General features: G+C 36.0%; 2 protein-coding genes across 7 annotated transcripts; both read right to left on the bottom strand.

Annotated features, from left to right (window-relative positions):
- Positions 1–2,352: 2,352 nt before the first annotated feature.
- On the bottom strand, positions 2,353–8,231 carry LOC136709949 (uncharacterized). 2 transcript variants are annotated; one of them, XM_066685552.1, is made up of 12 exons: positions 8,202–8,231; positions 7,930–7,959; positions 7,457–7,765; positions 6,957–7,265; positions 6,768–6,866; positions 5,471–5,516; positions 5,277–5,326; positions 4,995–5,025; positions 4,650–4,717; positions 4,521–4,551; positions 3,102–3,142; positions 2,353–2,811 (listed from the first exon to the last, which is right to left on the bottom strand). In XM_066685552.1, exons 1-12 carry the CDS (start codon positions 8,224–8,226, stop codon positions 2,759–2,761), a joined length of 1,092 nt encoding a protein of 363 aa, XP_066541649.1. In that variant the 5' UTR covers positions 8,227–8,231; the 3' UTR covers positions 2,353–2,758. The 2 variants fall into 2 exon arrangements, with proteins under 2 accessions (XP_066541649.1, XP_066541650.1); XM_066685553.1 differs by having other exon boundaries at positions 4,650–4,714.
- Positions 8,232–16,274: 8,043 nt separating this feature from the next.
- On the bottom strand, positions 16,275–24,100 carry LOC136709919 (uncharacterized). Of its 5 annotated transcripts, none has more exons than XM_066685501.1 (12): positions 24,006–24,100; positions 23,453–23,494; positions 22,889–23,191; positions 21,833–21,934; positions 20,270–20,380; positions 19,351–19,375; positions 18,330–18,358; positions 18,211–18,241; positions 18,063–18,115; positions 17,265–17,289; positions 17,077–17,144; positions 16,275–16,983 (listed from the first exon to the last, which is right to left on the bottom strand). In XM_066685501.1, exons 1-12 carry the CDS (start codon positions 24,019–24,021, stop codon positions 16,886–16,888), a joined length of 903 nt encoding a protein of 300 aa, XP_066541598.1. In that variant the 5' UTR covers positions 24,022–24,100; the 3' UTR covers positions 16,275–16,885. The 5 variants fall into 5 exon arrangements, with proteins under 5 accessions (XP_066541598.1, XP_066541600.1, XP_066541602.1 ...); XM_066685503.1 differs by having other exon boundaries at positions 18,330–18,355; XM_066685505.1 differs by lacking the exon at positions 21,833–21,934.
- Positions 24,101–24,113: the final 13 nt, after the last annotated feature.

Here is a 24,113-nt window from a genome sequence, read left to right as displayed (position 1 = left end):
GTACAGGTTTGATTCACTGTTAAGCTGCATGTCAGAGTCAGATCTTCTCCAGCTGTTAAAGAACCTTGTGTTCCTGTAATATTTCCCGGCAATATTTTACCTGGGTGGAAAAATATGTAAAGGTCTAAATATATGTATTAATATATATTATTATGAATATTAATATTTCATGCAACATATGGTTTCATAAAAAATGACATATATATTATGATTGTCTAAGTGATTTTAGGGCAGTGATGCCCAATTCTTTTTTTTTTTTTCAGAAAACAGTAAACTAAGAGAAATTAAATATGTCCTACCAAGAACTTCTAGTTTGACTGGGTTGAGTTTTGTCATGTTCGTCATACATTCAGCATTTTTTCCCTCTGAATAAACACAGCTGTACCAGCCTGAGTCTTTTACTGTAACTTTATCAAGTTTAAAGTCTACATCTTCTTTATTTCCACCAGCTTCCTCAGTCTTCACTGTGTCATTGTTCTTGCAGAGGAGCACACGAATATTGTTTGCAGATTTACTACCAATCCAGCATTTACAAATCACATTCTCTCCTTCCATCACATTGGATTTGGAAAGAACAAGTTTTGCTGAACATAAATCACCACAATTTTCTGGGGAAGAGAAAATATTCCTGGATTTAAAATAAAATTCTGAGAATTTTTTTCTTCAAATGAAAAACAAAATCTTGATGTGACTTATATAAATAATTTGTCTATGAATTGTAATTTGCAGAATTTCTTAAGAGTAAGGCAACTGCATGTCAATTTATATTCACCATGTGTGTGTATGTGGGGGTGGTTGTATAGCAATGAGGGAGCATACTGACAGTGAATTAACTGTATGTTGACAACAGCATTGCAAAACTTGATGGAAAATTAATGTGTAGTTAATTAACCTGCAAGATTAAAAGTGTCTTACCTCTCTGAAGAGAAGGAGACAGTAGTGAGACTGATAAATGGGAAATGGGAAATAATAAACAGTATATAAACAGAATCATAAGTTATGGATACAAGTTATATTATTAGATTACATTTTAGATTTAGCTTTTGTTTTATTATGCACGATTTCAGGCACAAGACTACCATACAGTACAAAGCCTGTCCAGAAGATACATAAATGTTGCAACATGACACTTCAGTAACACTATTGACTTTATTAAAGAACTAATTTTAAGTGTGAAATAAATCTTTAAACTTACATATCACCATCAGCAGTTCCCTCATTTTGAACCTGGTTTGCTGTGAGTTTATTGTTACTTCACTAAGGCTAATCCTGCTAAGATCAGTTTTTTTTCACACTGTCCTAACTGACTTCAGTATGCTCTGCAGCTGTGTTCTCAGTATACAATGACAAATTATATATGTGTTCTTGATATACACTGATCAGTTTCACATTGACCAAACATAGACAGACACATACTGAAACTTCCACACTTCTGCCTTGTCAAGGGTGTTGATTTGCTCTTGAAATCTTTGGGACCTATGCATTTAGTCTGTTATGGCGCTGCTAATAACCAAACATGGTTACAGAGTTTAAAGTAACTGCAGGAATAGACACAGCCATATGTGTTACGGGGAGGTAGGACTCAAGTAGAGAACGTGATTCAACCCTTTCTGCACCTCTAGACATTAATGTAGATATTAATGAGACATAGACAGATCGTGTTTTTTTTTTTTTTGAGGGGATTAAATCATTGTTGGGGACAATTCAATAATTGCTGGATATTGGTGGGGACATGTGACTTCCGTCCATGCTAATTCTATGCCCATGTGCTTGGTGCAAACTTATGTCAAAGCTCTATAACGTTCACATTGTTTATTTCGTCTGGGTCATTATTTTGAAACCTTTTAACAAATATTTGTGTTTTTTAAGTAATGTTAATGTTTTATTTTTTAAGATGGTACTCTATACACTATAAGACTGTATTAAGTGTTATGTGATATGTATAGGTTAAGATGGTCATGGTACATTAATGGTGAATTAAATATAAACACTGTATTTGCAATGTCAACAATTGGATAGTTAGCACTAGGCATGTGAATGTTAGCAATACTTAAATGGCATGAATATATTACTCTTGTTTTCTGCAGGAGGCACCACCACAGTCATATGTTCAAGAGCAAGGTCTTAAGTATAAGAACATTTGACATTCTATTTCAGATCTCTGTGTTTGTTTTTGCACAGTTGAAATATCACATAAATGTTACAGAATGTGTCATACTTATGTCAAATATTTCTGTGTTGTTAATTAGCACAGCAGTAAAATATATAAAGAAAGTGAAAAAAAAGACATCCAATATGCTGTGTTTTAGTTTTATTTAGAATCATTTAAAAAAAAAAAGTTTATTTTCTCCAATGATTCTTCTTCAGATTTTGAATCAACTGTATACTGACAAAGAAATGCCTGTATGAATCAGAGATTGATTTTTTAAACATGGCCATCCTAGTATGGGAGACCCACTCTAACAAGCATAAACTTATTCTTTCAGAGAATATAAAACAATATGACTGTCTTTTTTCTCTTATTAGGATTGTACTTTATAGGAAAAAAATGAAAAAATATAAAATGATTACTTTCATGAATAATGTTTGCTAATTATGGGGGTTAATATAACAATACTGGTTCTTGTTAAAATTCTAACAAAATAATTATTTCAAAAACAAATATATCATAAAAAATTTAAAATAATAAAGATTTCATATTTATTAGTATCTATTAAAGTGTAAATACAGGCCTTTGCTGTTTTGCTTGTCTGGTAATCTAGCATGTATAAGTGTAGTAATCTGTTGTATTCAGTTGCTTAGTCTTCTCTTCTAAACAGAAAAATAGAGTGATATTATACAAAGGAAAACAACAAGATAAAAATGTATCCAACAATCAAAAACATATAAAGATAAACAGACAGAACAATTCTCAACCACGTGGTCCTGAGGTTTGGAACACACAGTTGAATATAACTATGTTGAGCTTAAAAGTGAATATATCTCTGTTTGCACCTTTACCACTTGCAATTAGACTATTCATGAAAGTTTGTGAAAGTTTTGTAGGTGCAGATGCCAAGCCACAGTGTGTTTTCACCTTTGCTAATAAAGGCTTTACTTACCACATGTCTGCAGCAAGCTGTAGACCACATGTCTGCTAGTGCTGCAACACAAAAATAAACTCATCATCACCTCTACAATTTTGAATTTTCCATTAACCTGAAAGCACATTACTGTCAGTGGTACTGTGTCTAAAATTCATTCATTGTCTGTAACCACTTAGTTAGTTTAGGGTCACGGTGGGTCTGGAGTTTACCCGGAATAACTGGGTGCAAGGCTGGAACAGTGGGTGCCAGTCCTTTTCATTGCGACACACATAGACACATTCACACCTAGGGCCACTTTAAGTAGCCAATCCATCAACCAATATGTGTTTGTGGACTGTGGGAGGAAACCAGAGCACACTGAGGTAACCAATGTGGACACGGGGGAGAACACACCAAACTCCTCAAAGACAGTCACCCAGAGCAGGGATCGAACCCAGAATCCCAGGACCCTTGTATCTACTATGTGCCACCCTTGTATCTACTATGGTGTTTAATATTATTATCCATTGATTAATTTCCTCTGAAAGAGTCATTTCTTTTTTCTGAGCCTTACCTAGAATATTTAATGTCTTTCAAATCTTATTTTTTAAACAATTAACGTATGAACTCAAAATCCAGTGTCCCACAGTTAATTACGTCATAGGTTTTATATTGTAATTTATGGTAAAACATGTGAACTGATTGAGCTGTTATTAGGTTTAAGAATTTTGGACTTGCATTAAATATAATTATAAATGCTACTGTTAGATTCATTCATTCATTATCTGTAAGCGCTTATCCAGTTCAAGGTCACGGTGGGTCCAGAGCCTACCTGGAATCATTGGGCGCAAGGCAGGAATACACCCTGGAGGGGGCGCCAGTTCTTCACAGGGCAATACAGCGACACAAACACACTTTCACTCACGGACACTTTTGAGTTGCCAACATGTGTTTTTGGACTGTGTGAGGAAACCGGAGCACCCAGAGGAAACCCACGCAGACACGGGGAGAACACACCAACTCCTCACAGACAGTCACCCGGAGCAGGAATCGAACCAACAACCTCCAGGCCTCTGGAGCTGTGTGACTGTGACACTACCTGCTGCACCACCGTGCCACCTGCTACTGTTAGATGTACATGTACAATTACAAATATTGTCTGTCATTGTCGAATACAAAATTGCCATTTTTAATATCCTTTTTTAATGTTAATATTGATATTGATATGCTGCCATATCTGCTAAGTTTTGGACATATTATGTATCATAGTATACACACTAAAGATGAAGAGTCAGATTAAGGATCTTTCTCTGGAGTATCTTAGAGTTCTGCACTAGACCAGTGAAAGTATTCTGTGGTTTAACACTTTATCATAGATTTAGTTGTTAGACATAAATATCATAATTTTCAGTGCTTATGTGTGGTGTTTTCACTCAAATTTCAGATTTCACCGACCTTTCTGTTGTATTGTCTTCTTGTCCTCTTCCTGAATGAAAAAGAATGTTTTAAAAAGCATCACTAATAATATTTTACAAGAAAATTACATCAAAATTTTTCAAATTTGTAGTGAGAACCGTCAGTTACCTGTGGTTCTTTGTACTGTGGAATACAGAGCATTTCTATTGGGATGGTTCTCTCCTGATGAATCTCTGCTGAATACATTATAAAGTTAATTTTTTGCTGATGTCTCTATATAAAACATGAAATTTGTAAATGTTTTAAAGTAAATGCTTCACTACTTTGTTCAACTGATATAGAAAATATAACATGAAATAAAAAAGGAAATGTTTTTGACACCGGCAATATACAGATAAGACTGGATAATTGTAATAAAAAAATGTTTCATTCAAGGCATATAATAAAATGAAAACAATAGTCTTTTCAATCTGTAACATCCAGCCTTTAACTTCTGCTGTGAAAACTACTTACGGCTGCACATTTTGAGCCAGAGGATTTTCACCTGAAAGATAAGAAACAATGTCAGCTGTATTTAATATAACACGAGGATGAGAAAGTAATGAATGTATGTATTAATTCATTATCATGAACTGCTTCACCCTGTTCAAGTGTTTTTTGATTGCGGACACATTCACAGGGAGAACACCCCAAACACCTCACTCAAGGCAGGGTTTCAACCCACAATCCCAGGACCATGGAGCTGTGTGGCAGCAACACTAACTGCCTTGAGATATTAATGAGAATGTGAAATACCTGCTGCGATTTCACTGTAGAAATGGTCACTCCCTGGAGTAACAGATGGGCTGATACCAAGAGACAAATCACAGTAAAATAAATGTTATAATTAATATTTATATGTCAGTCCTGTAGGTAATTTGATAAATAATCTGATTACTTTGAAGTTTATATAATTAGAAAGTGTAAAAATACAAAAGACTAAACACAACCTAAAGCAGTGTATACAGCTCTTGGCATCAGGATCCCGGCAAACCCCTAAAATGCAATATATTTGGAAGAGTTTTATAATTTACATCATATGAAGCAAACTGGAAGATAAGGTACGATTGTATGTAAATAAACTTCCCATGACCATGTCTGGTAACACTTTACAATACGGGTGCACAAATAAGCATATATTAATACGTCATGAATGATCTCCTCATAGTATATTAATACATACATTAATGCTTAATATATCAGGAACTAACAAAGGATATACATTAATGACCATATTACTCATACATAAATCGCCATTAGCAAGGGTAAATATTAAGTATCAACATCTTGTTAATTCAATCTCTTAATTAACACTATGACTTGCCTTATTAATTAACACCCTTTACATATTGGATCTATTTGGATACTGTGTGTTACATATCTTTGTGCATTGATGTAGGCAAATTTATAGGCAGGAAAGTTGATTTTTTTTATTTTATATGAACAGTAGCACTTCTAAAGTCAAGAACCACATGAAAAAGACCTGAAACTGAACTCTTGTCATTGACATGGAACACAACACCAGAATGAACTATACATCAGAATGGTACTAACAAGGTAGGTGTGTAAAATGGTTACCAGATTATAAATAAGGCACAACTTATTACACATACTATATGAACCATGAGGGCAAAAGTTTGAGATATTTTTGTTAAACAGAAACAAAAACCTGTGACTAATTTTCCTTATGGTTATTTTTTCTGCCATGTTACTCTGTGTAAGTGGGTTAAGCTAATTATTTAATTAATTAATGTGGCCAATAACAACCCTAAAGTCAAGTGACTTTATATAAGTAATTACAAAACTCGTAATAAACTCATAATAATCACTTAATCACTGCTTATGTCCCTGCCTATAAATTTGTCTACATCAATGCACAAAGATATGTAACACACAGTATCCAAATAGATCCAATATGTAAAGGGTGTTAATTAATAAGGCAAATCATAGTGTTAATTAAGAGATTGAATTAACAAGATGTTGATACTTAATATTTACCCTTGCTAATGGCGATTTATGTATGAGTAATATGGTCATTAATGTATATCCTTTGTTAGTTCCTGATATATTAAGCATTAATGTATGTATTAATATACTATGAGGAGATCATTCATGACATATTAATATATGCTTATTTGTGCACCCGTATTGTAAAGGGTTACCCCATGTCTTGTCATGTTTATCCCAGTATATTCGTATGTGATGACACAAATACTGCAATTTGCTTGTCATTCCTATTGTACTTACTGAAATGAAGAATGTCTTTGTAACAGAAAAGTCCAAATATAACCAGAGCAACTGCTACTGCTACTGACAAAACTATTACAACATAAGACTGTCCTCCACCTGTAGAAAAAGTGCACAATGCAAAATGAAACATGAAAACATCTAGCAAATTTGTGAAATTTTAATAAATTCTTACCAAGCATTACTTACCATACACTTGAATGAAGATGGGGTTTTCTGCAGCGTTTTTCAAATCACTGAGATTATAATTAGACAACGAATAAAAACAGCTGTAGCTACCAGTGACTTCTGTTTGAATATTGTTAAGAAGGAACACTGCAGAAATGGGGTTAATGCCACACTTCACTGGTTTGGTGCTCTTTCCAGTTCCATTTAAACACAGATAAACATAGATTTCAGTACAGGTTTGATTCACTGTTAAGCTGCATGTCAGCGTAAGATCTTCTCCAGCTGTTAAAGAATCTTGTGTTCCTGTAATATTTCCCGGCAATATTTTACCTGGGTGGAAAAATATGTAAATTATAATTATAATTATATAATTAATATATATATTATTATGAATATTAATGGTTTATGGAACATATGCCTTCATAAAAAATGACATATATATTGTGATTGTCTAAGTGATTTGGGATGCCCAATTCTTTTTTCAGAAAACAGTAAACTAAGAGAAATTAAATATGTCCTACCAAGAACTTCTAGTTTGACTGGATTGAGTTTTGTCATGTTCGTCATACATTCAGCAATTTTTCCCTCTGAATAAACACAACTGTACCAGCCTGAGTCTTTTAGTGTAACTTTATCAAGTTTAAACTCTACATCTTCTTTATTTCCACCAGCTTCCTCAGTCTTCACTGTGTCATTGTCCTTGCAGAGGAGCACACGAATATTGTTTGCAGATTTACTACCAATCCAGCATTTAGAAATCACATTCTCTCCCTCCATCACATTGGATTTGGAAAGAACAAGTTTTGCTGAACATAAATCACCACAATTTTCTGGGGAAGAAAAAATATTCCAGAATCACACATATATAGGTGTATACTGACAGTATAAGGAATTATACTGACAGTGAAATAACTGTATGTTGACAACAGCATCGCAAAACTTGATGGAAAATTAATGTGTAGTTAATTAACCTGCAAGATTAAAAGTGGCTTACCTCTCTGAAGAGAAGGAGACAGTAGTAAGACTGATAAATGGGAAATGGGAAATAATAAACAGTATATAAACAGAATCATAAGTTATGGATACAAGTTATATTATTAGATTAAATTTTAGATTTACCCTTTGTTTTAATATGCACAAGACTACCATACAGTGTAAAACCTGTACAGTAGATACATATAAATGTTGCAATATAACGATTCAGTAACACCACTGACTTTACTAAAGAACAACTGTTTAAGGTTTGAAATAAGTCTTTAAACTTACATATCACCATCAGTAGTTCCCTCATTTCGAACCTGGTTTGCTTTGAGTTTATTTTTGTGAGTTACTTCTCTAAGACTAGTCCTGCTAAGATCAGTTCTGTTTTTTTCACCGTGCAAATCGACTTCAGTATGCTCTGCAGGTGGCTTCTCATTATAGCCAGTTTCACACTGACCAAACAAAGAGTGACACAAACTGAAAAGTTCACACTTCTGCTTGGTGCAAACTTATGTAAAAGCACTACAAAATTCACATTGTTGAATTTGTTTGGGTCATTATTTTAAAATCTTTATACAAATATAATGTGTGTTTTAAGTAATGTAATAAGATGGTACTCTATACACTGTATTAAGTATCATGGCAATTGGATAGTTAGCACTAGGCATGTGAATGTTAGCATCATATAAATGACATTAATACATTTCTCTCGTAGTCTGCAGGAGACACCACCACATATTTTCAAAAGCAAGATCTTTAATATAAGCACATTTGACATGCTAATTCAAATCCCTGAGTGTATGTTTTTGCACAGTGGTCACAGTAAAGCTTGTTTGCACTGACAGTACTGTAGATGACCATCTTACATTGATTGCCCCAAGTAATGTGGGCAAATAAAGGACACCCATTTACCAAGGGACACGCCACTCAACCACACACCAAAACCTCATTGACAAAGACACTCTACCACACCCATTGCCATCCACCCCTTTACCACTTCACTTAAAACCTTTATAGCAGGTTTTAAGTAATTTGCCTGTTTCTATACATTTGCAAATGATTTACCTAAAAAAAACCAATCAGAAAAATATTTTATTTGACAATATATCTAGAGACACATGCATAATGTTCTGAATATTTTATTCTAATTTAAAATAAAAAGCATATCAAATTTGAAACGACTTTGAATGAAATATTGGATTTATTTTTCTACATATATTATACAAGCTGTGTTTGTACAAATGAAAACTATAAATACCTTACCTCTTTGAATGAAATATTGGATTTATTTTTCTACATATATTATACAAGCTGTGTTTGTACAAATGAAAACTATAAATACCTTACCCAAACTGGCTATCACGCTGCTGGATTTAACAGTTCAGGTGACATTTGCATTGTTGCTCTAAGCTTATTAAAAGAAGATACTAAAGGTATGGACATTTACTGAACCAGTTTGGAGAAGTAAATCAGCTTTCAAATTTAACTTCCTGGTAAAATAAGTAATTATATGTTCTGTGATTTTGACTAACTCCATTACTAGCCTACTGCGACACTACCACAGCAGGTAGTGTCGCAGTCACACAGCTCCAGGGGCCTGGAGGTTGTGGGTTCGATTCCCGCTCTGGGTGACTGTCTGTGAGGAGTTGGTGTTCCCGTGTCCGCGTGGGTTTCCTCCGGGTGCTCCGGTTTCCTCCCACAGTCCAAAAAACACACGTTGCAGGTGGATTGGCGACTCAAAAGTGTCCGAGTGTGTGAGTGAATGTGTGTGCCCTGTGAAGGACTGGCGTCCCCTCCAGGGCGGCACGGTGGCGCAGCAGGTAGTGTCGCAGTCACACAGCTCCAGGGACCTGGACGTTGTGGGTTCAATTCCCGCTCCGGGTGACTGTCTGTGAGGAGTTGGTGTGTTCTCCCTGTGTCTGCGTGGGTTTCCTCCCACAGTCCAAAAACACATGTTGATAGGTGGATTGGTGACTCGAAAGTGTGTGAGTGAATGTGTGTGCCCTGTGAAGGACTGGCGTCCCCTCCAGGGTGTATTCCCGCCTTGCGCCCGATGATTCCAGGTAGGCTCTGGACCCTCCGCGACCCTAAATTGGATAAGCGGTTACAGATAATGGATGGATTACTAGCCTCTAGTAGTTCTGGCAGTTTGCCCTAATAATTTCAATCTAGGAGTTGGCTGTGGAAAAATTTGACCAATGCATCCATAACCATACAGCTATGTTCATGAACTTTAATGCATATACAGATGAATTCATTTCAGTTTTGTCTAATTTAGAGCAAAAAGCAAAAGGCACACAAACGCTCCCAAACATGAAGAAGAAATTTTGATCAGTTATCTCACCTACTTTCAACATATTTCTTTTTAAGACTTTAGAAAAAACCCTATAGATTAAGATTGTGATGTAACTGAATTTCACAGATGAGTGAATACTTTTGGCAATATAAGTTATTTTCTTACTAATTAAAAGGCAAGGTTTTAAGCGCTATGGCTCCCTCACCAGAGATACCAAAAATTACAGACATACTTAACTAGTTAAAACAAATTTTGGGTTCTACTGATTTGTACACAGTGAGTCTCATTAACTGTGAGATAGATGATATTTCTGATCCCTTGAAATGGCCAGCCTTCTAATAATTCCTGCTAGGATAGTGAGTATTTGCTAGTACAGTCTATACCCATAAAAAGCTAAAATGGGGAGGTGAACTCAGAAATTTTTGGGAAGGAGTTCAGGGTGGTTAATGAATACGCATGAAGCTGTACCCCAGTGTTACAGGAATGCTAGTCATTCAGTGCTACAGAATGATCAGGTTGAGAGGTAGTTTGGTCGAGGGTTTGGTTGGTATCCTGGGGTCCTGTGAGTAGATGAGTGAAAAGGGGTTAGTGAGTCCAAGAATTAACTGCTGATGCATGACTGAGCGCCATGTGAGACCGTAGAACAATAGCATTAGGTTGAGTAAATTGAACATCATTTATTGATCATGATGATAGATCAATGAAAGAAATTTTAGACTGAAGGAAGATAGCGTGATTGGTAATATGATCAGGTAAGGGGTAGTGCCTGTGCAACAAGATAGTCATCAGAGTTGATCTTATGACAGCTAAGATCATCGGGCCTGCAGGAAGTGGATTAATAGCTGCCATTAAAGTGGCTGAATACTACAGAGGGGCAGCAATAATGTGCGGCACGGTGGCGCAGCAGGTAGTGTCGCAGTCACACAGCTCCAGGGGCCTGGAGGTTGGGGGTTCGATTCCCGCTCCGGGTGACTGTCTGTGAGGAGTTGGTGTGTTCTCCCCGTGTCCGCGTGGGTTTCCTCCGGGTGCTCCGGTTTCCTCCCACAGTCCAAAAACACACGTTGCAGGTGGATTGGCGACTCGAAAGTGTCCGTAGGTATGAGTGTGTGAGTGAATGTGTGTGTGTCTGTGTTGCCCTGTGAAGGACTGGCGTCCCCTCCAGGGTGTATTGGACCCCCCGCGACCCTAAATTGGATAAGCGGTACAGATAATGGATGGATGGATGGCAGCAATAATGAATTGAGATGTCCTTAGTTGGTAGGTATGCTGTGACCGTGCTGTTCCTATGACATAGATGGAAGCAAAGACGAAGTGAGAAATGGAAGGGTGATGAAGAGAGATGGCAGGTGAGGCAAAAGAAGAAGCCCCAAAAGGAGAAATGCACTGCAGTAACAGTGTGGCAGGGAAAAGGCAGCTCATTACATGGGAGTAAACCCTTAAAGAGAAAATCCAAATGATGCTGAGGAGCTCAAGCATGGCATCAGGGTAGAAAGTTGACTCAAGGATGGCAGAGATGCCTAGATGGTGAAAAGTATGTGCCAGATGAGAGACAGCATGTGAGAATTAGTGGAAGACATCCAGGAAACAGGTGGCATCAGGTGTCTGGAGTGCCGGACAAGGGGGCTGGTCACCTGAGGAATGAGCTGAGCATGAGCTGGAAATTTGGGGCTGGTATCAGTGTGACTGCAAAGGAGAGAGGTCATGTTGAAGGCCCACAGCTGCTGGAAGAGACAGTGCAAACTGTAACATAAATGGCAGGGTGCAGTGTGAACACTATGGGAGAGATAGAGAAGAAGGTCCTCAGAGGCACTAGCTGGAAAGTTAGAAAGTCCACAACAGTACCTGACGACAGAGTGAAGGCTATAAAAGTAGAGGTTGGGAGTGGCATACACAGAAATGAGAGAGGTTGGGCCGAAAGTCTGTGGAAGGACAAGGCATGAGCTGCAAAGCTAGGGCTGGGAGCAATATAGCTGCAAAGTGGAGAGGCAGGAAGTGAGATCCACCACAGGAGAGAGGAAGAGGTGGGGTTTCACTCTAAACACTGGTTGTAGTGAGAGGTGAAGCAGGATAAGCCTGGCCTACGCTGCAGAAATTGTAGCAGAAAGAGCAGTGGGGAAGCAGGCATGACGACAGCAGATTCATATTCCCCAAACACGAGGCAGTCCTGTAGCAGTTTATCTGGTGATAAAGGTAAGGAAAGGCTAGAAGCCACACGCAAGCGTCAGAGACAGATGTGGAGTTCACTCAAATGGCTGGTTGAGGAGAGAGGGGATCCAGAGTGGGAAAGATTAGTTTGCAGGGTATAGGGCCGAGCAGAGGCGTTCAGGCATGGTCCTACTCCCAAAATTTTGTTATTACATTACTTTAGTTTGAGAGCTTCAACTTCTCCAAGTGTAAAGTCTAATGTCACTTAAACATGGCAGCAATCGCAAAAACAATAATTGCAAGTGCAAAGCACTTTTGCTACTTATCATCTGAATCAATGTGTCATGATAATTTAAAATGTGTGTTGTTATATTTAGCTCAACTAAACAATATTCACTTCACACAAGCTACAAATTCAAGTTTTCTCACTCAAGTTTATAAAATAATTACCAGAAAAGCATCAATGTGAAAAGAATGCTTTAAAAACACTTTTTTTAATCATGCTGGGCGATTACTGAAGCAGTGTTCCATCCTCCAAGCCTCTTATATATGAGATATACTCAAACCCTATTCTTCCTCTGGGGCTTTAAGGTCATGTGTTCAACTGCTGTTGGCTGTGCCATGGTCTCTGCTGAGGCCCAAAGGTGATCGAGCTTTTGCAGTTATAGCTCAGAGACTGTGGGACAGCCTATGTTAGGATATTAGGTCTGTACCTTTAATTCCCATTAAATTTTTTTTTTAGTTGAGGGATAGTTTTTGTTTCAAGTTTTGTTTTGTTTACATGCGTGTTTTTAACACGTTGATTTAAAATGTACTTTATAAATAGATTACTTACATAATTAGTGTAAGTATTAGTGTAGCGTGTAGCATGTGCTGAAGTGAGGTTAATATTAACCCTAAACCTAAGCTTAACTTTAAACCTTGCACAGGTAGAAACAATACCTGTGACATGTACAATACCTGTGACATGTCCACAGAGGCAGTTTGGGCCTTGTGACGCTGACCCCAGGGGCATGCAGATCTGCAAATGATGTCCACAGAGTTAAGCTGACCTCTGGAACATTTGGCCTCCTCCAGAAACTAATATGGACCTTGATGCTGGGCTTGGGTTCTGGCACTGGTAAGCGGTCAGAGTAGGATCCTTGTCTAATACACTCCTTCTTTTCTGTTTCATGTTGAAAAGGACACACTGTCCAGGAGTAAACTCATGCACAGTGTTGCCAACTGCTCCAAAGCTCCAGTCGCAATACGAGCTCTCCAGTGCCCTCAGGAACATGAGTCTCGAAGCTGGGATGGGCCCAATGACAGAAGTAGCATACACGCAAGGCTAGTGGGGAGACTCTGAGGAGGGGTGAGGCTCAATAGCAGCTGTGGTCACGTTGGCACACACTTCTGTGCAACAGTGACCACAGAGCTCCAGAAAACCATAAGCCCTCTAGCCCCTGCCAAAAAATCTCCTTTGGTTTCTTGTCCCTGTGTCCACCACTACCATGCACAACCTGGTTCCAACCTGGCTGCATCCCAAAGAACCTGACAGAATTCAGCTCATTTAAAATCACTTTATATAGCTCTTTGACACAATTATAAGAAAGAGAGAGTGATGGAAGTATATAAAAGTGGACACAGAGCAGAGAAACAGGAAGTGTTGAAGTATGGAGTTTCTAGGCCCTGTTTTAGACTTGAAATTGTATTGAAACTGCAGCTGGTGGTGAAGTCTCTCTGTGTTAACCATGTGTTTGTTTATTTCAGAGAGCATCAGAGAGAGAGAGAGGGCCTACATTTCATTTCCGTTTTAAATGTGCTCTAGAATTATTTGACTTGCCACTTCCTCTCTGGGCCACTCTATTTCTGTATAAGGTGAAGTGAAATAAGCTAAAGGAGCTCTCAGAGGGGAGAGGGAATGAGTCAACACATATGTCCACTTTACAAACAGAACTTGCCCAGAATGTACTGTGATGTGACACAATTCCCACATTGTAAACCTGAATAAGTTAGCAGAACTTAAAAACATTAAGGCAAATATTTTCCATAAAATTTTCATAAACTCTAATATGCATACACTTTTGATTTAAGCATTTACAACTTCCTTTAATGCTTAATACAAAAATAAATAAATAAATATATATGGCTTTCTGGTACTCAATGCTGTTAAGGAATATTAAGGACAGTAAACCCCAGACCATCTGCCATCTCGGCTGAAAATTGCTTTACTGATCCTATGTCTGTGACTTCATACGCCATGCCGCATAAATTCATAACATTTAAGTTCAGTTAAATCAATCACATACAGCTATGTTTATTTAAAACACAAAATAGGACTCTGCTAATTCAAAATTGTAGTTTTATAAACTCAAAAAGAAGAAATTATTGAAAATAATTGAATTGTTAAATTGAGTGCAACTTTTCAATATATTTTATATATTTCAATCCAGTTGATTACTTTGAACATTAGAGTTTACAGTTCATAGCAACTGCAAAATCAGTTTGAGACAAAGAAGTTAACCGAACTGAAAATTGAACCCATTCACAATGGCTAAAATGTCAAAAAATATTATTACAAAATACCCAAGGTCACAAAGAGGAGGAATAAAAAAAATAAATAAATAAAAAGAAAAAATGGAAGACACTTATACCTGCAGAGTGCAGAATTACTGAAAGAAGGGGTAGGTCTTTAGCTGGGATTTAAAGGCAGAAAATGAAGAGCAATGAAGAGCAGAAAGATACCATTAGGTGGGAAATCTGCAGACTCTTGATCATACACCACGTGCATCAAGCAAATCTCTCTCAGTGGTTTAACTGGCCTTGGCTAATGTAGGGTGCGTCTCAAAGAAATGCTTCATTTTAAATGGCTTTTATACAACCCAAGCTGGACTTTTTCAAAATGTGGCAGCAAGTTGATGATCTGAGTCCGTTTTTAGATCTGTGCCCTACAGACTGTAGCTTTCTAAACTCTCCGCAGAGTACCAGATGAGGTGGCGGGCTTTTGTTTTTGTTTTTGCCGTTGTTTTTTTAAAGTGGATATAAATGTACTACTTTCACTCTAGAATTGTATACTAGCTTTGAAATGCTTATTCTTTAAAGCTGAACCTGTGTTCTCAGTACTGTTTATTCTTATTTATAGGCCCTCTTATACAAATCAGTTCTTTTTAAAAAATTGTCAAATGGGAATGGAGGAAGTACAGGCTACTAGTATCTTTTGTGTTTCTTAAATTGTGATTGTTTATATTTTAATAAGTTGTAAGATGTGAATATGTTTCAGAAATTATATAAAATAAAACCAGAGTAAGTCTAAATGTCTGTTTAATACCAAAAGTGTGGTACTTAATTCTGTTCTATGTAGTAAGTCTTTTTTTTCTAGAACCACTTTGGCTAGATATTTTGCCTATTAGCTGGATATTCCAAAATTCTCTTTGTCTCATTTGTCTAACTATTTCCCCTACATTAACAGTTTAAATGCCCTTAACCCATGAGAAGAATTATGTACTTATCTATACTTACAAAATCAACAGAACATCAATTATAATAATACCTTATGACTGTACTTTGACATATGTGTGTACATGCACTTACTGGTCACTTTATTCATCATGCAGTTATCCAATCACCCAGTATTAAGCTACTAATATTTGTATAAAGTGTCTATCTACTGACATTTGTAGGTCTAAATCTATTTACTGTTATACATATTAAGTCACTAGAATCATATTCAAAAGCTCAATAGAATATCTGCACTGTATTTTCTATATTAGTGACTGGAATATATATTTACAAAGTATTTAGCACATGCTGATTAATTTGGATAAGATCCCTTGTTCTCTTAATTGTATTTTGGGAAAGACTCAAAGCAAATATAAAAAGAGTTAGCAGTCATGTTCACTGAAAATTTGTGGATTATTCACATATTTATTAAATCAGCAAAGTATTACAATGATGTAGAGAGTTAAGAAAAACATGGCTAAATGACCTGCTTGTTCAGTATTACTTCTACATCTAATGTTATTGATTGAATGAGTTTACTTTACTATAGATTTTGGGACATTTCTATGAATATTTGAAAGTATTCCACCTCAGAAGCTTTAGTGAGGTCAGATACTGATGTAGTACAACTAGCTCTGGATCACAAGCAGTCTTCTAACTGAAATTGGATGGCTCCATCACTGCTGAGAATGCATTTCTACTGCTTCATTGCCCAATGCTGTTAAAGGTCCATCCATCATAAGATTTTTACATGAATTATGTTTTTAAGAGATATGAAAACACACTGATCAGGATATCAACACAGTAGCAACATCAACCGAATTAAATTAAAATGTACATTCTCTGACAATCCCACATTTACCAAATTTGTATTATCATTGGTTCTTAAAGGGTACGCTGTGCAACCAGCACTGAAATATATTCCACTAAAGATGTCTACAAACTTACATTAGTTTGTAGTACCTACTGATTTGCTAATCTACTTGGATGTAAATTATTACATATGATCACTGAACTGTACTTAAAAGTATACAATATGCACCATACAAATCTATTGGTACATGAGAAATTCATCATGAGCTTTTGCTTTTTTTTGCTTCTGTACTTTGCCATAGATAGCTGTAGATGTCTTTATGTCTGAAAGGTTTCCTGTAAAGAAACAAAGAACATACCAGCAACATAGATATTACCTTTTACATTTGTTCATTATGATTCTGAATATTACCAAATGCATGTACATACCATTATGCTCTGCCAAACTGTATAATTCATTGAATTGTGTCAGACTATATACCCCACCCTCAGCATTACTAGGAAGATAGAAGTTAATTAAAATTAAACATTGAAGAATCACCAAGTAAGTTAAGTTTTCTGTTACAGTTTCAGATTTTGTTTTCCAGTACCCAGAAGACCACTAAGAAGTTACTTACCAAACAGCTGCTGGACAAGTGTTATCTGCAATAAAATATTTTTTACATATTTATATTACAGATTGCAGATTTGATTGAGTAATCGAATAATTTGTGTTAGTTTTTAAATTAATTACATTAATTTTTGCATTATTTACTATAAATGGCTGAATTTAATTTCATTTTACCAGTGTCTTCCCTAAGGCTTTCATATATCAAATTATTCAACCTTTTATCACACACTTCTTATACTTCAATGCTTACCCTTTGGACTCATTAGCTCCTACACATTTTCTCTATTGTTTGTCCTTTGTCCTTGTGGAGTATCTACATATATAGAGGCATTATAAGCTTATTCTCTTAATGGTCATTCTATGTTTTCTTCTTGATTTCCACTTTCATTTATCTATGCTTATCAGCTTGCACTAATTGAACTATTTGATTTCTTCTGCTTTTGGTAAAAAAGTGTTTTCCACATTTAGTAACTTTAGCATCTAGCCTCAATTTCTCAGATCTTGGATTCCAGTGTTGCGATGTCTGAAGAATGCATCCTTTTAGCAAATATATTTTTGATGTATTTTATATACTGTTATACTGTTTTTAGCTGAACAGTTTTCTATTCTGTGGGCTAATAGCTTTTTTTTTTTACTAATGACAGCCCTCATCTTCCCTGTTGTAAACATAATAACTACACATTTTTGTGTTAATTATGGGTTAATTCAGAGAGCATTGTCTAAATCTGCTGTTCTAAATCTGCCCAGACTTTCTGTGAACTTTGATTTGAAGGCTTTTTGAAACCCATGTAATACTGGATGTTACCTATGAATTCTGGTATTGTGGAGTATTCCAACATGTCATTAATGGAGTCTGTCCTGTAACATTTATGACACAAAATAAAATGAGGTTACTATTAAGACTTAAAGTACTTTTACACAAACTTAACTTTTAGGTAACTACTCTCATTTACCTGTGCACTGCCTGGGTCTCTGGTTCTGACACTAGAAAATGGAAAAACAAACCAAATGATAATCACTTTATAAGTTTACAGTTCACCATAAATATTTAATTGTTTTTTGAAGAAAATACCTTTCGTGTATTCTGAATTAGCTTGTCTACTAGAATCAAGAGAAAACTGTTAGTTTAATAAAATGTTAATTAGTACAGTTTACACATAATCTCTGATACACTACTACAGTGGTTTCCATCTCTGGTTCTGGTGTATTCTGATTCTGTATGATTGTCTTTCCCTTGCAAATAATTCAAAGAATAAGCTTGAGTAAAGGCCCTTACTGAGTTTAACAGTTTAAAACCAGGAATACCCTAAAACAGGGCAACGGTTTGAGCAATATGTCAATATGTTACATGGTTTTTATGTGTTTTTCATGGTAAATCTATTTTCCTCATAGTGTGACTCTCGCTTTTGTTGTATTTTGTAATCTGCATGCAATAGTTGTATAATATCTCCCGGTTTGAAACCCCAACCATCAGTGCTGTTGCCATGTTGGCTCAGCCAGGGCAGAGACACCGCAGTTGAGTATCAACATCTTACGGACACAAACCCAGTGTGACAGAAGTTTTTTATGTTCCTGCTTAATCGTTGCGGATAAAAAAATTACGCAGCTACAATAATTTAAACGTGATACTGAAACAGCCATATGTTTTATCACGATCAACTTATATAATCATGGAGACTGAACAGTTGGCAATCACTGATTTAAAGAGTTAAAATGGTGAACATGAATTTGCTCCTGAGTTTAACTTGGCCCTATCATCTTGACCCATGTTCTCTCCAATTAATTAATGTGTTTAGTGGGATTACAATAAAGGTAGTTCTTGTAGAGTATTTGGTTGTTTTAATAGATTGAGACTTTAAAGATTTTTGACTGGCATTTGTGATTATATTGTCACATTGTCACATATTGACTGATTTTGTTTTTTGGTTGAATCAAAATTTTTTTAGATCACTAACTTTCTACATAATTTCACGCTGTTAATGTTTCAGGCCTATTCTAACACTAGAGCTGTAAACCACTGCAGTAATATATTCTGATGCAGATTACATATCACCAAATGACTGTACTATTCTCATGTGTATTGTGTAATGTACCTCTGTTCTTGGTTTTGGCAAGCGTCTGCAACAACAAATGTAACAAGTAATTTGGATTTGGTCCCAAAATGTGTCTTTTTATGTTTTATATTAACTTCATTTGATTAGATTCTGTAACGGTGTTTCTCTTCAAGGTGATATCTACAGTTGAGGGGAATCACAGTGTGAGTTCTTTAAGCTCAAAAGCCCAGAGTCTTTTAAAGTGGAGCGGTATGTTTAAGGAATAAAACAACTATTGTTTGTACAATGCTGAACTGTAAGAGTTTTTTAACTGTTTCAATTACCACAGAAACTCATTTGTAACTCGAGTTGTTTAGTTTTGTAGCACTTTCAGTAATGCATTTAGCTGTCTCGCAAATTGAGACATTTCCACCTTAAGTAATCTGAAACAGCAAAAATATTACCCACCTATGGAGCAGAAAAAGAGCAATATATTCATCTTGGTTAGGGTTTTTCAACGTTTAGAGTACTCTCTATTGTCTAATAAACACCAGACGCCTCTGCCATGAACACAGAGAGAAAGCGATAGAGACAGAGAGAGAGAGAGAGCGCAAGGGAACATGAGAGACCGTGAGAGCAAGAGAAAGCTTAGCATACTGGAGCGAGAAACTTTGGTTTTTCACTCAATTCCAGACACTGGGATGTCATAAAAATATTTTATAGACTGGTTTTGATCAAGCAAACAGACTGGAGAGCTAGCAAATGTGGAGGAAACATCTGAATTTTATAAAAAGTGTTTTTGGATAAGGATCATGAATGTCAACTTCCAGTCTTCGGTCTTATGCTTATGTTTTTGTTTTGCTTTAAAAAGAAGCATGTCTGACAGGGATTGGAAAGGTAAATGCTGATACATGTTTCATATGTCTTTACATTTTATCTCATTTCTTATTGGCAAATGTGATAAAATACTGTTACTTACTTGAAAATATTCTGGTTCTATTATAATATATTCCAAGCAAAAGTATCCCAACCAGGAGCAAAATAAACAGCGCAATCAACACCTTTTCCATAGAAGGTTTTGACTCATCACCTGCAAAAATGGTAGATTCTGTGAGAGAAGTGTACGTGCAATATTTTTCCCCAATAGCCTATTTGCAAAAAACATATTATGTTGTACTTATTCATATTTTGCCATAACCTTTAATTATCTTTTTACACCACACAAGAGTGAAAACAAAAACAAAATAATAACGGTGTTTCTATCAGTCAATCAATTTACATGTTATAACAAAATTTGAGCCTATATTTTTGAACATTATGAGATTACCAACCAGCAAATGTTCATTTATTCATTCAGTCATTGTCTGTAACAGATTATCTAAGCAGCAAATCCACTGTAAAGTAGACTGTTCCATTTTGGTTTGGCGTTCCAAGGACAGACATTCATAGACCCCATCCTTTGAAGGATGCAATCCCCTGAATTGAGACGCACCTATGGTCTTCTGTGATAGTTTCCTTAAGAACTGGCACATGGACAGAATCTGTAGTTAGCTGACCTCCATTTACTCTACCTACGATTATTGTGCTTTTATTTTGAGTGTGTAAATTATTGTTAATATTATTTTTTTGTCTTTCATTTAAGTAGGTAGATGTTTTAGTGACATGGCGTACAATTGGTTTGTGTGTTTTAAAGTTTCTAAATCTAGCACTATCTTTAGCTGTTAGGGTGGAATTGAGAATTTATGATGCTGGCGAATAACTAAATGTTTGAATACGAAAATTGTGAATAAGAAGCAAATATCTGCTTTCTAAAATGACATTTATGGTGAAAGGGAAGATCAATACGTAACACCAGCTTTGTCTAATAGAAATATTTAAGATGGATGTAGACAGTAAATGCTTGCAAATGCATGGACAGTGGTTGCTGTTTGTTCACTTTTTTGTCTTTCTCTAGTGTAGGTTGGTTTTTAGTGAAATGATTAACATATTCCTATGTAAATGGGTTGAGTATGGCACATAATTTTCAGCTATTATGGTCCTATATTCATAAGCTCGTCTTGTGCTTGTTTGTGTATGTTCAGTTTTCCTCAAACTGGTCAACCTGGTCACGTTTCTCCCTTAAATATAAGTGCACTGCACTGGCACAAAAAAATTCCAGTTCAGCTAAAATTTACAGGGCATATTCAACCTAAACCCTAAACATTTTTTGTGATCTTTTAATGTGCAATGTGCATTTATTTTTTGACACTATACAACATACAATTAAAAAAGTGCTTTCCAAATTACTCCCATCCATGCACTAGGAGAAGGGTTGAGCTGGGAGTCAGGGAGGAGCCGTGGATTGAGGGAAGAGGAAAGTGCTGTTCCTTCACTCTCCAACCTTCCCTATTTCTGCCAGTCTTGGGGGATCGACTGGGGATTGACTCCAGTCCCAAGCCCAGTTTTCAAATCTTAGGCCACAAATTCCTGAACTTTATAACACTTTATTTTAATATGTTTATGAACGAGAGCTCATAAATCTCATAAATCTCATATATCTTACCTGTGGACTGAACATAACCAGATACATTTTCACTTGTGGTCATGTTCTTCTGAGATTTAGTACTAGCAGGAGATGCAGTTGATTTTGTTATTAAAGAATTTTCTTTCCAGGAAAAAGAGGAAAAATAAGATATTGTCATGGAAATGAGTCGATAGTAAACAGTTTTCTTATCTCTGCTAGATAGAAAGATATTTACAAATAATGACCAGTCCAGGGCTTTTTCAACTGATGAGATCAAGCTGCTTCTAATCTATGTGCAGTTTTTATATCCCTAAATTGTGTCACAATTGTTATAACAAAATTATGTAAATCCCATTTTTCTGTTAAAGTTTAAACAAAATTAAATAACATTGTGTAAGTATATAAGTATAAACAATGCCCAATAAAGATAGTTTGGTAAGACTACTAATTTTATTAATTCCTATATCTGCAAAATGTTAAAATGATGAGCCAAATGCTGTAAATAAAATTAACTTGAAAAAGTTTTGGAGTTTTGTTCTGTGGCAATTGGCAAAATACACAAACATTTTTAAAATATTTCTTTATTAACCCTTCTGACCACAGACCAGAACTCACCATAGGTCTTCTTTTAAAGCATTGCAGCATATTGTACTTCAAATACTCCACAGAGTACAAGCACATCATGATAGCAATGACAAGTTATAGTGGTGACAACTAATGGAATGAGGTTAGAACTGACTACTGTCGATTTACAAAGCACTGAATAAATGGTTCCGCTAAAGGTTTCTGCCAGGCAGTTTTTAGAGACATCAAACACTTGAAATCTAGTTTGTGTCATCACTGCTGTAGCCTATTAAAGCTAAAACTTCTATAATGAAACATTTAATATTTAACTAAATTATTTTGTTTAATTAAACTTTAAGGGGATAATCACTTTATCTAGCGATTTTAAGACAGTGTAGTGAGGCTGCAGTGTTTTAGAAAAAGTCACTCAGTTTCTTTAGGTTTAACATGGTATAAAAAATGTCTAGACTGTTTAGAATAGAATGGTCATAATTTCAGATTATGAAGAAAAACATTTTTCAAATGTCTTACCTATGACTTGGACATAGATTGATCTTTGTCCTGATGCTGTGACATTCTTTGCATAGATTTTCTTTTCTGAATAAACACAGCTGTAGTTTCCTGAATCCAGCACGGAAACATTTCCCAAAACGAACATGAAATCTTCTTTGTTTTGAAGTTGTTCAATTCTCACTCCAGCACCATTTTTACACAGGTACATATGGTACAGTTTACTAGCTACATTTTTTCCAATGATGCTACACTTCAAGGTTATATTTTCTCCAGCTTTAACAGTGGTGCTCCCAAAAATATCTGCAGGCAGGATGTGATCATCTATTGTTTAAAGAAAAGAAATAACAGGATATATTAGGTTTTTTTTCTTTGTTTCTGTCTTGGTTTTTTGAGGCTTGAGGTATTCTACAAAGCAGGCTTGCATAATTTTGCCAGATAGAGTTGGAGGACATTCCTTCTGACAATTCCTCACATCTAGGATTAAGTTATCGATCGCATAAATCCAGCTTTTTGAAAAAAGCCCAGAGGTTTTTAGCTTGATGTCAACATGTCATATAAATCAAATATATATATTTAACATACCTATTGGTGGAGAAGCTGTTTTCATAATCATCAAGGAAAGGACTTTACCGGGGAAAAAAATAGAAAAAAATAAAAGCAGTTAAAAATAATGAATTCATTGTCTGTAACCGCTTATCCAGTTCAGGGTTGTGGTGAGTCTGGAGCCTACCCAGCAGGAAAATATCCGGGGTTGGGGGTGGGGCAAGTCCTTCACAGTGCGACACACACTCAAACATTCACAACTAGGGACACTTTTGAGTTGCCAATCCACCTATCAACTTGAATTTTTAGACTATGAGAGGAAACCAGAGCACCCAGAGGAGAACACACCGAACTCCTCAAAGACAGTCCCCTGGTGTGGGATTGGAACCCACAAACCCGAGATCCTAGAGCTGTGTGACTGCTACACTACCTGCTGTGCAACTGTGCTGCTCTAAAAATAATAATATGATGAAAACAAACGAACAAATAAGAGTTTTTTGAGGAAAAAATTCTCATCAAATATATATTGTTGTCATGCTAGAATAAGATCACATACATCATATTAATTTCATAATTAAGAAAAGTTACTTACAGATAAAGCACCGCATGTCTATTGCTGATCAAACGTGTTTGTGCGCTCTGCTGTGTTCTGAGCTGGAAGCTAGTGGGTGAAGCATTGTTAACCACAATGTAACCAGCC

The sequence above is a fragment of the Hoplias malabaricus genome, chromosome 11 (assembly GCF_029633855.1).
Source record: "Hoplias malabaricus isolate fHopMal1 chromosome 11, fHopMal1.hap1, whole genome shotgun sequence".
NCBI lineage: Eukaryota > Metazoa > Chordata > Actinopteri > Characiformes > Erythrinidae > Hoplias > Hoplias malabaricus.
The sequence above is the reverse complement of the archived record's forward strand: the minus strand, read 5'-3'. Positions and strand labels throughout refer to the sequence as shown.